We start from the raw sequence: 13,445 nt of genomic DNA, 5'->3' as shown, positions 1-13,445 counted from the left end.
CAGGCTTATCGGGCAATAGTTCCCGGGGTCTGTTGTGGCTCCACCTTTGTGGAGTGGAATAACTGTTGCTGTGCACCACTCTATGGGTATGTAGCCTGTGGAGAGGTTGAGTTTGAACAGGGTGTTTACTTGAGGGGTTAGTTTGTCTTTGAGCTCGTGTAGGACGCAGCCTGGGACACCATCCGGTCCCATTGATGTTGTGCTTTTGGCTTTGGAGAGGGCTGTTTTAACCTTAGTGTCTGTGATTTCAGTGGCTCCACATTGTTCTGGTATGGTTATGGGCCCTTTTGGGGGTGAGGGGGGTGAAGTTTGCACTGAACCTGTCTGCCAGGATGTTGGCAATATTGGTCGATTCAGTGTATTTTGTGCCATTCTGCACTAACTCTGAGCAGATCTGAGCATTGCCGCTTAGATTCTTGACATAGCTAAAGAATGCCTTGTGGTTATCTTTGGAGTCCTTGGCAATTTCTCTTTCGAAGCTCGCCTTGGATGATTTTATGAGGGATCGTAGTTTCTTACTGATACTGATCAGGGATGTCTTCCCTTCTTGGGATTTTACTCTTTTCTATACTAGTTTCCTCCTTCTATTGTATAGCTTGTTTATGGCAGGGGTCCACAAGACTGGTTTCCTTTTCTTTTAGGAGTGAGTCTTGGTTTTGCTTGGGATAGCACGATCCATGCATTCTTGTAGGTGCTCATAGAATGCATTAGTAAAGGATTTTGAAGCTTGGACAGCGTTATCCTTTAGCATGGGGGCTTTGAAACTTTCCACCTCGGTCTTAAGTAACGTGAAGTGTGGTTTTGAAAAGTTTTTCATGGTGGTTTCCTTGTCCAGGGGTGGGGGCAGAATGTGGATATCCAAAGTGATTTGTTTATGGTCCAGATCTACCCAGCGAGGGGTTGACCTCCAGTGTGGAACACCGGTCACCCATGTTGGTGTTGACCAGGTCCAATATGTTATCACCTCTGGTGGGAGTGTTGACTAGTTGATCCAGGGTGTTTGAGTTTATAAATTCTAGGAAATGTTGGGCAAGGGAGTTAGTACTTGAGTAGTTCTCCCAGTTAATGTTTGGGTAATTGAAATAACCAATATTAGGATGTTTGATAGGACCTTTATGTTTCCCAGTGTTTTCAGAAATACGGAATGGGGGTCCTGGGACATGGTGGGGGATCTGCAGCAAGCTACAATTTGAATTGCAGTTTTGCCCATTGTTAGTTGCATGTGGATGATCTCTGAAGCATCGTGCTGTGCCACTAACCTGGAGGTGTGGGTATCCTTGATGAATATGGATATGCCCCTGCTTTTTGTATTTCGGTCTGGGTTCTGTGGCCGAAATGTATGCTATGAGTTGCAGCCTGGTAGTGCTGGGGTACTCTCTGGAGCCTTAAACCAGGTTTCTGTTACTGCACATATATCGATTTTCTCCATACTGAGGAGTGTCTCGAGTGCGTGCATTTTGAGGTTTTGACTTCTGGCATTTAGTAGCATTACCCTCAGTTTTTTGTTAATTGTGCTATTTATGGTGGTGGGTTTGTCTTTTGAGCCTTGCCTAAAAAAGGCACTATGGGGGTAGCAGTTGGCCAGTATTCAAAACCCTAATGGTGACAGGTGCAAGCCATCTTTAGCGAAGCAGCGTGGCTTGTCAAGCATGTCATCCCAGGTGGACAGACACTGGATCCCCTTTGAATGACACCAGAAACTTAGCCAATTGTTGACATTGATAATTTTTTCTTTCTACCGTGGTATCATTCTTAATGAGGGCAGGATGCTACTCAGGATTAGGGTCATACCAGCCTGGGCTATGTGATCAGAGAACTCTTCCATGGCTCTTTTCATGTAGTCCAGGGAGGTACAGCTCAGGTCATTCAAACCAACATGGACAATGACAGAGTCATATTTGTACTTGTTCTGGAGTGACCTGAGTGCTTGTGTTATGTGGCAGATCTTGGCACCCGACAGGCAGCTAACAGTAACCTTCTCCTTATTCAGCCTAGTGAGTGGGCCATCAGCGTGCCTGACTATAGAGTCACCTATTACTAGTGTGTTGGGTATGTTATTTTGCCTTAAGGGCTGTGATTGTGTGGCACTGGTTTTGTGAAGTATGTGTTTCATGGTTTGTGTTGGGGGTGGAGGTTGCTTGGATGTCTGCTTTGGAGGTCTCTGTTGCTTTTGCAGATTTATATTTAGAGCCTCTGAGTATATTTTTGTGTATTTATGACCAGTGACACACTGGTTTTGTGAAGTATGTGTTTCATGGTTTGTGTTGGAGGGTGGAGGTTGCTTGGATGTCTGCTTTGGAGGTCTCTGTTGCTTTTGCAGATTTATATTTAGCGCCTCTGAGTATATTTTTGTGTATTTATGTGTGTTTTTTGCCGGTGCTGGTTTAATGGGGCTATGTGAGACTGGTGGTGTGATGCAATTATTTCCCTTCTCCACTTGACTGTCTGATCCAGTCTTGGGTTGAGAGAGCTTAGCCTTCAGTTTGGTTGTATAATTGCATCTATCACATGTATTAGTGTTTGGTGGTAGGAGGAGAGGGTTGTCTGTGTACATGAGGCAGTTGTAACATTGCCTCAAAATGCCCAGTTGGACTGGAGAGTACACCTGAAACTGCCTTTTGGACATGCTTGGATATGTGCAGTGAACTGTTTTACTGAATGGCTGGTAAGGTCGTATAGAGATCCTTGTCCTTCTGTACAGTATAGTGGGGGGTCTAGTGCTAGGGTTTATAAGTGCTTGCTATGAGTTTTGAGCAAGTGCCGGGCTGAGAAATGAATGGCTTGAGTGCTTTAGTTGAAAGTTTGTCTAGTTCCAAGGGAAAAACTGAAGAGGAGACTTTGTGGAGCTGAGAATAGTTATACCCTAGCTAACTGGCGCTGCCCGGTGCGCAAAACCGGGCAAATGCGGTTTTTATAGCAGGGAAATGAAAGAGATAGACATTAGCCCAAAATGGCCAATAAACTACTAATTTCTGGGCTGAAACCACTCCTCCAGGGACAGATGAGCTTCTCAAAGCTCCCCTCACTCACAGGTGAACAGAAAAACTTCCTTCTATCCAAGTAAGGTATGGGCAAACACAGAGATTTGTAACACAGCCCTGAATTCAGCACTAACCTAAAAACTGGACTATACTAGCTTAGAAAGGAGGGATAACAAGTATATATATTTTTTCAGAGAATAAAGCAGATACAATAAAAAAAAACACTTTAAATGCACAGAAAAAGATACTTATTGTTATATATCTCAGATCAGAGTTGTAGTCAATGCCTCTAGTAATAAAGTAGGAAGAAACACAAATACAGTAAAAGCAGATGCATAAAGTGCAATTTTTTATATATATATATAAAACAATAGAAAACAAACAAACTGATTTAAACAAGTTGCCCAATTAACCAGAAAAAAGCTCAAAACTGAGCCCTGTTCCAGCAGTCTTCAATCAGACAAGTTCTAACTGCACACTCCCGCTACTAGGATGCAGGGGAACCTTCTCCAAAAAAAGATGGCCTAGATCAGTGCTCAAGTTATACAAACAGAAATAGATTCAGCAGGCCTGAATCTGGTCTATGCTACAGCAAAAAGGTGCACCAATTTCAGAAAGAAACAGTTCAAATAAGCAGGCACAATAAGCCTGTGACCAGAAATTCCCAGCTCAGAAGGTTAGAATCCAGCCTCTCCTCCCACAAGAGTGCAGACCACAAACCTTAATGTAGAATAACTGACCTGAAGCCCAAGTGCTTAAACCAGAACTAATACACTTTTAGAATAGCAGACACTGAGCCTTCAATCAGCAATTCCCAGCTTAGAAGGATGTAAGCTACCTGTCCTGCCGCAACACTGCAGACCACAAACCTTCTTAATGTAAAACAACTGGTATGAAGCCCAAGTGCTTAAACCACAAGACTTAGAATAACAGCTACAATTTAATCAGGTTACTACCAAACAGTAATAAATGCAGCAGAATAAATAAAACTGAGTACTTTTAAGAAGAGGCAAAAGCAAAATAAAGTAGGGGGAAACACAAATACAATAAAAGCAGATGAATAAAATGCAATTTTTTTTTTTTTTAGTAAAGTGCAAAGAGAGAGGAAGGAAGAACCTAAGTGGGTTGGCCTTCTCAGATCTTCTCTCTGTATTAAGTAGAAGAACACTAGACTCAGAATATGATCTCAGTGTACTCTGTTATGAGTATTAGCTAATTACCCCCCATACTGCTCAAATCCCTCAACATTATTAACCCCACTGCCTACTGATCTTTCACTAATTCAGTGCACTTCCATTAACTGTGTGTCCTGATGAATGAGAATCGGCATAGAACTATGACAACTCACTTTGGCTATCCAGTCTCTCAACAACACGAGTTGCATCCATATCTCTATCTCTATCTATATTTGTGTGTATATGTATATACATATATATATATATATATATATATATATATATATATATATATATATATATCTTATGTGTCAGCCAGGTACTCATTTTCCAGGCAGCTCCTATGGGTTGCTGCTCAAAAATGTATTTGAGTTTGTGCCCAGTATGTATAAAAGCTGTTGTAGGTGAGTGGAATTGATTGTTATGTTAGGGAGCAACTGAGAGTTTTAGGGTTAGGATTAGGAAGCTGGGTTTGGGATTAGGGTTAGGGAGTGACTTCTTCTTCTTCTTTCAGCTTTTCCCGGTTAGGGGTCGCCACAGTGGATCATCTGTCCGCTCATGGTTGGCAGTGGAGTTTTACAGTGTCGAGTTGCCAGCCCTGCGCCCAACCTTCCACAGAAGGCACACACACGCACACACTCACATCTAGGGCCAATTTAGAGTGTCCAATCCACCTACCGCATGTCTTTGGGATGTGGGAGGAAACTGGAGCACCTGGAGGAAACCCACGTGACCACAGTGAGGACATGCAGACTCTGCACAGAAGGCACCCCAGCCGAGAATTGAACCAGAGAACCTCTTGCTGTGAGGCAGCAATGCTAACTGCTGCACCACTGTGGCCGCCCAGGGTTAGGGAGTGACTGAAAGTTTTAAATTTAGGAAATGAGGTAGGATTAGGTCTAGGAAGTGACTGGGCATTTTAGGTTTAAGGAGAGAGGTGTGGTATTAGGCTGAAGAAACATCTGGGAGATTTAGGGTTAGGAAATGAGGTTTGTGATTAGGGTTAGGCAACAGGTGGGAATTAAGGTTTAGAATTTAGGGTCTGGGTGTATGTATGAGTGTAATACGTTTGAGTACTGGGAGGTTGGGTATTTCTTGTTTCAAGCAAATGGCAGTTAACAGGTGAGCCCAAAGCTAATGTTATGTGAATGCCTGAAATAGATGTGCATGAGTGTGTATGTCACATGCATGTGCGAGCAAGTGTATGCATGTGTGTGTGTGTGTGTGTGTGTGTGTGTGTGTGTGTGTGTGTGTGTGTGTGTGTGTGTGTGTGTGTGTGTGTGTCTATTTCTTGGTGTAAATTTGGGATGACATGGTAGTGCCATTGCCCTGAGTTAGTAAATTATCAAGTGTTAGCTGATATGACTTGGTTTGAGCTCTACATTCCTAACTAGATGTACGACTCCACCTGACATTACATTAAATGAGACATGTACCCAGCAGAAGACATACATTACAAGTTAGTGTTTCATTAACTTACCTACAACCTCTCCAATCATGAACAATAAACACACAAAGGAAGCAACGTAAAGTTTCTTCCTGGCATGCAGCTTCTCTCTGTTTTCGTCAATGATTGTTGACTTTCTGTGACAGTGGTGAGTAGTGTATCTCTCCAGTTCAATCGAATTGGCTGTAGTCCCATTCTCAAAAGAGAGGTTTGGATATACTTCTTTGGAACCTATAAAGGGGCTTTAAAGATGAAAAAAAATATGCATGAATTGCTGATTAGTTGATATGAGCAGCTCTCAGTCTCATTTAAGGCAGTTACTTTGCATCTTACTTGTCTATTTTTATTCTCTGTTTATAAAGGTGCCTTGCCAGTTTTTAGCAAACAAAATGTAGCAGCAATGAACTGATATGGTTTATTTTAAAAAAGTTTTAAAATGACATTCAGCTTACACATAGTACAATTAGTAAACAATACAGCAGTTAACAAACTGAAGCTAAATAAATGTTAGGACTAATTAACAAACAGTATTTTTGAAATACAAATTAAAAATGTAAGACGTAGGGGACTGGAAGTAAATTACATGCTGGTTATATTTATGAGTCAAAACATGGTATGATGGAGGATTTGGAATCTACAAGTGGTCCTTGGCAGTCTGCTTTCTGAGTTTTATTCAAGGCATTAAACTCACCTATTAAAAACAGAGGAATTTAAGGAATGGGTAGTGGAAATTATTCAGGAGTTATTAAAGAAGACAGAAAGTACCCCAGACGTTACAGCTAGTGAGTGAGATAAAATGAAAGTGCAGTTTAAAAATAGGGTAGAAATAAAAGAAAGGGAGCTATGTTTAAGAAGTAACAAGAATTATTTAGAGGGGCTGACAAAGGTTAAAGTATTGCAGAACTGGGGGAGTCTCACAAAACAAGAAGAGGTGCAACTGTGGCATGCTAAAGAGGGGATAAAGGAGTATCTGGATAATATTCATGAGTTTAGAAAAATTGCTGTTTAGCAATTGTTTTTTTTGATAATAACTCCAGAGCACAAAAAAACTTTTAGCACAAAAACTAGGCAACAAAAAGTAGAAATGGTTGTTGCCAAGCTTATGGAGCCTATAAGAAGAAAAATAACCAGAGATCTTGTAGAGGTATTACAGGTATTTCTGAAATAATATGAACATTTTTATCAAACAGAGAAATGGTTAAAGCAACACAAGCACAAAAGGAGATATTTTTAAAGACTTATGCCAGGTTTAGAGGTAGATGAGATTCAACAATTAGCACTTAAGATGGAAGGAGATGAGATAAAAATGGTGATGTATAACCAATCTGCAGGAAAGTATCCAGAAATAGATGGTATTCTTGTGGAAGTCTGGAAGCTAGATGGGAAGAAAGAGATAATTTCTGGAAGATTCTGTTTAAGAGTATTTGAAAAGGAGAGGAAGCACCACCTGCCTGGAAAAAATCTGTGGTGGCTGTAGTACCTATAGGTGGTAAAGACCTATGAGATCCAGCTTCATACAGGCCAATTTCAATTTTAAACTACAATTATAAAGTGTTTATCTCTATAATAGATAAAAGAATAGCAAAGGTGTTGCCAAAGTCAATAGATATTGATCAATGGCAACATTAATAAAACAATGAAGATCCAGAGGGAAGCAGAATGTAGGACAATGCCACTGTTATTGGTGGGTCTTGATGCAGAGAAATCATTTGACAGAGTAAGTTGGAATTGTATGAGCAGGGCAATGGAAGCATTTGCATTCCCTGATACAATAATACGTATGAGGGACCAGAGGTGAAACTCAAAGTTGGACTGTTCCTCACTGATACGTTGTGCTTGAACAGAGGAACCAGGCAGGGTTGTCTTCTCTGCCCTTTGACATTTGCATTATATTTAGAACCATTGGCAAAGAAAATAAGGGACTCCAACATTCAAGGATATAACTGTATGGTGATCAAGAAAAGTTGTCTTTATTTCCAGGTGATATCATTTTGCACCTGATAAAACCAGAAAAGGAAATCTCACAGTGTTGTGAAACATTATGAGACGGTTCCAAGTTTTTTTCTGGATATAAAATTAATAAAGATAAAACAAAGACTATAACTGTAAACTATGTACCCACATATACATTTGTTCAGCTATGCCCATGTTTACGGGGACATTATAAAATAGAGTATTTAAGAGTATAGGTTAAAATGGACTCTGTTATGGCAGCTAAGGATATGTGGGAAGAGAGTTAACAAAAGATGATACAAAAACTGAGAAACTGGAAGCTCTTGCCTATGGGTATGGATAGCAAGATACAAGCAGTAAAAATGTTTTTATTCCCTTTAGTTTTATACACAAGTCAGGCATACTTTTATCACCCAGAAGTGACGTTGTGGAGAGTAATTAATAAGGAGTTGAAGGATTGTATCTGGGAGGGGAAGACAGCAAGAGTTAAGTGGGATAAGCTGATCCTTCCAATAGAATAAGGTGCGTTAAGATTACCTGATTTGAAGGGGTGTTTTAAAACTGTACAGTCAAGCCTCTTATACATATCACAAGCAGAAAACTACAATTTAAAGTGGAAAGAAAAGATGATGAAGTGGGGAGAGAATGAGATTTTGGATGTAGATATTTAAGGAGAATAACAACAGCCATACAGAATATTGTATTCATAAAGTAGTAGAAAGTATACTAAGAATTAAGCCAACATGAGAATGGAGAGAGGAGATTCTGCCAATAGGGATGACTGCAATTTTGGGTACAGAGAATAGGCAAAGGGGTTGGAATTCATTGGAGGAAGCTGGGAAAGGAACAAATGTACTGGGAACAAATAATAAGAGAAAGGTAATAGAATGTGAAGAGGTAAAGAAGACATTTGTACTGCAAGCTAGAGACTTCCTTCCCTACCAGGAATTCATATCAGAGTACAGCAAAGAGAAAGGGATAGGGGGGTTAGTAAAAGACCTGCACTGGTTGATCCTTCCAATAGACCAACATGGTTTAAGATTACCTGATTTCAATCTAGAACAGATGCTGTTGTTAAAAAAGGATAATTACTAAGGCATATAAAATATTGCGTGATAACTATAGGACTCAATTAGAGGCGGTCAGAAAAGATTGGAAAAAAAGATTAGCTAAGCAATTCACAAAGAATCAAGGGGAGAACATATATATGGCTCCAAAATATGCAAGAATGTCTAGATGATGTAGGATTTTGCTTGGGAGTGTTTACATATGTACATTTATACCTGAAGCAGACTCCAAAGAATTTTCCTCAGGTAGATGGCAAATATTAGAGGTGTGATGGGGAAGAAAGAGGTACCCTTGGCGCATACGTTTTCAGAGTATAATGAGTTGGCAAACTTTAAAAATTCCCTACAGGTTACTCTGTCAGGAGCACTGGGCGAGTAAATGAGTGTAACTAAAGAAATCATTTTTTTGAGCTGGGATACATGATCAGAATTGTCTACACATAGTAAAGCCTTGTTACGTTTACTTTTAGTGGCTGTCAAAAAAGCAGTTACTAGAAAATGGAAATCAAAGTCTAAGCCAACCCTACTGAAACAGAGATAAAAGACCAGGAAGTGGAATCTTTAGAAAAGGGTAGGATCAAATTACATAGAAGAAAATGGAAATTGTGGGAAAAATACATGCAGAAAAATGTTTTGGAGGAGGAATGACATTTAACAAAAGGCAGGATCAGGATTTAAGCAATTTATGTAACAAAAAAAAAATATATATATATATATATATATATATATATATATATATATATATATATGCATATACATATATACACTGTGTATATTTATATATATATATATATATATATATATATATATACACACACACACTATAGTGTATACTGTATATATACATATATATATATATATATATATATATATATATATATATATATATATATATATATATAAAGCAGGTGTGTACGGTTGTGTACAGAAAACTTGCATATACTATGTATAGTTGTGGAAGGAATGTGAGTAAATGGGCAGACTTAATGAGTCCTGTCAGAATGTCTAAAAGGTAACATTATAGAATATAAGTAATGGACACGTGTCTTATTGTGTGACATATGAGTGACTTCAGCAGTAAAATTCAATACCTGTGTGGGAATTAATTCCTAATACAATCAAAGGCAAACACTGAGACCTCAGTACAGGAGGAATTCTTACAAAATTAGTGTACTACTGTAATGACCCTCCACCTCTGGGCCAGTAATCAAGGAGACTCATTCCTCACCACTGGCAACTGTGGGGATAGTAGGTACACACACACAGTATCTCCAGATGCAGCTGTCTGCATCAAGCCAATTTCCTTTAAAAGCACATGGAGACCACAGTCAGTCAGGGGCTGGTTCTCCCTCTTTCTCCAGATCCCCAATACGTTTCCCCACTGGCACAGCTATGGTGTTGAGATCTCAGCTGAGTATCCAAGCGAAGACATCCAGCACCCTCTCTGTTCAACCATTGCTTCTTGTCCCTGCCCAAGTAGCTAACACGCACACTCTTTGAGATTTGATTTTCACACACACACACACACACACACACACACACACACACACACACACACACACACACACACACACACACACTTTGAGATATGTATTTATACAACTTCACAGACACTACTGGGAAAGGCTGACACAGATTCTCTAGCTGTATCCCTTTACCCAGACTATATGGTAGTAATCACTGCCACCACCAGCTAATAATTATCAGCTATCCAAAGACCCTTAAAAGGGTGTCCAATTATTACTGTGCAATAGTATTATCCAATTGGTAAGTGTGACTAATCAGTCAAGGCTTATTAGAGTGGCCTTGTACAATAAACTCTATAAATATGCAATGTACCCAGACAAACTGTCTCCCTGAAAACAATCTTGTTTAATATAAATGGTTAAAACATTCTCAGATGATATAAGAATGACATTTGTCTTGATAAATGTTCAACAAGAAGAGTAAATTAATTTATAGCTTGGACTTATTCAACATTGATTTACATGTATAGATCTGCAATCATGGGACTGCATATCTATCTGCTCATAACATAAGAACAAAACATTTTTTAAAACATGAGGAGGAGAAGAAGTCTAAGATGACATCTTAGTTTAGCAGAAGCATTTCACTATCAAGCGGGAATGGAAATCAAACCAGAAAAGACAAAAATATCAGACAGCAACCTTCAAGTTTACTAAGATTTGATACAGGAATGTTTAAAGAGAGGTGAACTGAAACCAAATGTGGACTATATGAACCATGAAGCATTATAAAGAATGAAGTTTATATCACATGGGCTCATCCATTACCCACAATTCAAAAAATAAAGTGATTGCAGTGTATTACATAGAGAGAGACATTAAGTCATAAAATACCAGGATTTGCTGGCAAAATGAGAGTGGCGTTGAAAAATGACACCCAGATTTTTCCAATAGTAGAAGGAGCAACACGTCTAATTGAAAAGAATTTAAAGTTGTACTTAAATATGTCATCCAGAAAAAAGGAGGTCATTGTCCCATTGTACTCATCCCTCATTAGACCCATTATGTAATACAATGCCCCATTTGGTATGTACCTCTCAAGACATCTGCAACAACTGGAAAGGCCACAGAAATACCTCACTAAAAGAATCACAGGCCTAAAGCAGATGCCCTGTGCTGACCGCCTTAAAAAACTCCATCTATACTCTTGTCACATATCGTCTACTCTGAGGCGATCTCTGCTTAACATACAAGGCCATGTCAAACCCTGAGCTGTTGGACATGCTACACTTAAAGAAATCCCAATCCCTCAGAGCCACACGCTCCAGGGATCTAAACCTTGTCATCACAATGAACAAAACATGCTGGAGGGATAGGTTTCTGACCCAGAGACTCCTCAGACTCTGGAATAGACTGCCCATACATGTCAAGCAGAGCACCTCTTTGGCCTTCTTCAAAAGGAACCTTGATGACTGGATGGGAGAAAGGAAATTCACCCCAGGGATCCCGTCAGTCGCAATGCTAGACAGGGATCCAGGGAAGTAAATAGTGTGGGAAGAAATAGCCAGGGAACTGTTATGGCTAGGCTTGTATAGGCCCTAGGGCTGATAGCCTAGTACCAACCTATGAACCTATGTTAACAATACATGTAAGATGGTAAGAATTATAGAAGGAGGCAATTCTGGACACATTGCAGGTGTTGAGAAAAGCACTCTTGGCTAACATCACAGACAAACAATACTAATTTCAAGGACTCTAATCATACCCTGACTTAGGAGTGGGGTCCATTCCCATCATGGTATTAGAAACCCAAAACAATGGAAGAAATTAATCACAGAGAAGTTCATTATATAAAAAGAATTAAGGATTAAAAAAAAATAAAAATAAAAAACTTTTTAATCTGGAAATTTGTTTCTTGACTGATCTGACAGGTTAGCTGAATGTATTAAATGCTATCCTTCAAGAAAGATACAATAGCAGGCTTTTCTTTTGTGAACAGCTTCTGACATTGTTATCCAAACTGAAAGTATTTGAAAAAGGCTTAACAAGAATGAACCAATAATCCTTCTGAATAATTTTGTAAATTTCAATTTAAGAGGGAAGTGAGATGAAATGAAAAACTCCAGTTATACTTTCAGAACAGCTAATTTTAAGGAAGCAGCCATTGGGCAGACAAATAACTTCAGAGTCATATTAAATAACTTCAGACAGTATGTGCCACATTTGAGATTCATGACATTGCTACACCTATCAGATGCTTAAGCAATACAGCTACAACACTTTAATATCCCCAGTGCAGACGTGAAGATGGACTGCTTTAGATGAAAGAGTTTTACTTGTGGATAAACAAATTTAGGGAATTAAATGCTTAGCTGAAGGCCCCTGAAGGAAGGATTGAAAAAAAATAATAAATACAAATGGACTGAAATTGAAATGCTGCCAAAAACTGAAGGGTTCATTTTCACAGTGTGGATTTCCCTGTCTGATGCATTCAGATGAATGAAGCTACTTACTTTCAGATTGCTTTCGATATTTATTTGCACATACCTCAGCAGGCAAGTGTTATCGCAAGTAAATAATATGAAAAACAAATTTCACACTCAGTTTACTGATGCATTATACTCAGCTGAAAATTACTAGATGTCAGTTTTGTGCTGAAAACCTGAGTAAAGGTACAGAAGGAAACAAATCTCACTAAAAGACAATTACCTGCACTCAAGATTTCTTCTTTAGTGACACCTGAGTGTCTTCTATTATATACTGAGAAGCAATGAATTGCAGATATTTGTCTAGCTTCATACTATTGTATGCTTTAAAAATATCACGTCATAATTTGGTAGCTTGTTTATGATGGCAAATATCACTGTGCATTTTCTCATACTTTGTCAGTGTGTGCAACAAAGACATCAGTGTCCTTTTTAAATGTAACAAAATTATGCAGTATAATTGTATTTTTCTTTTAACATCTTTATTGAACTATAACTTAAGACATAGGCTAACATAAAGTTATATAAGTGAAAATGAACCACATAAACATATCCCCACTTACAAACATTATACAGCACAAATATTATTTTGTATAATTATCAGAAATTAAACATTACATAAAGTGTTCAACTCCTGCCTTGCTGTTCCTTCAAAACATTATTCTATATGTCCGAACAAAAAAACAAATGAACCAAATAAATGAAAAGCCAGCTGCAGAGACTCACAGCTCCCAAATAAATTCAAACCTTTTATTTAAAACAGCTTAAAAATCAGCCTAAAATCAAACTTTATGTTAGCGCTTTCATTTAATACAGTTGTTAGACTTCATTATTTATTTATTCATTTCACATTTGTTAACCGGGTCAGTC

At 38.7% G+C, this 13,445-nt stretch overlaps 1 protein-coding gene across 1 annotated transcript in view; it reads right to left on the bottom strand.

Moving 5' to 3' along the window:
* The window catches only part of SLC30A3 (solute carrier family 30 member 3), a 477,738-nt gene that overhangs the window by 394,012 nt on the left and 70,281 nt on the right, over positions 1–13,445 (bottom strand). Inside the window, exon 2 of the mRNA XM_044075340.1 lies at positions 5,637–5,845. Coding sequence (XP_043931275.1) covers positions 5,637–5,845 — 209 coding nt within the window. The remainder of the gene's footprint in view (positions 1–5,636; positions 5,846–13,445) is intronic.

This window comes from Protopterus annectens, chromosome 6.part1 (genome assembly GCF_019279795.1).
Source record: "Protopterus annectens isolate FY-2018-M chromosome 6.part1, PAN1.0, whole genome shotgun sequence".
Taxonomy (NCBI): Eukaryota; Metazoa; Chordata; order Ceratodontiformes; family Protopteridae; genus Protopterus; species Protopterus annectens.
This window is presented reverse-complemented; position numbering and strand designations above follow the sequence as displayed.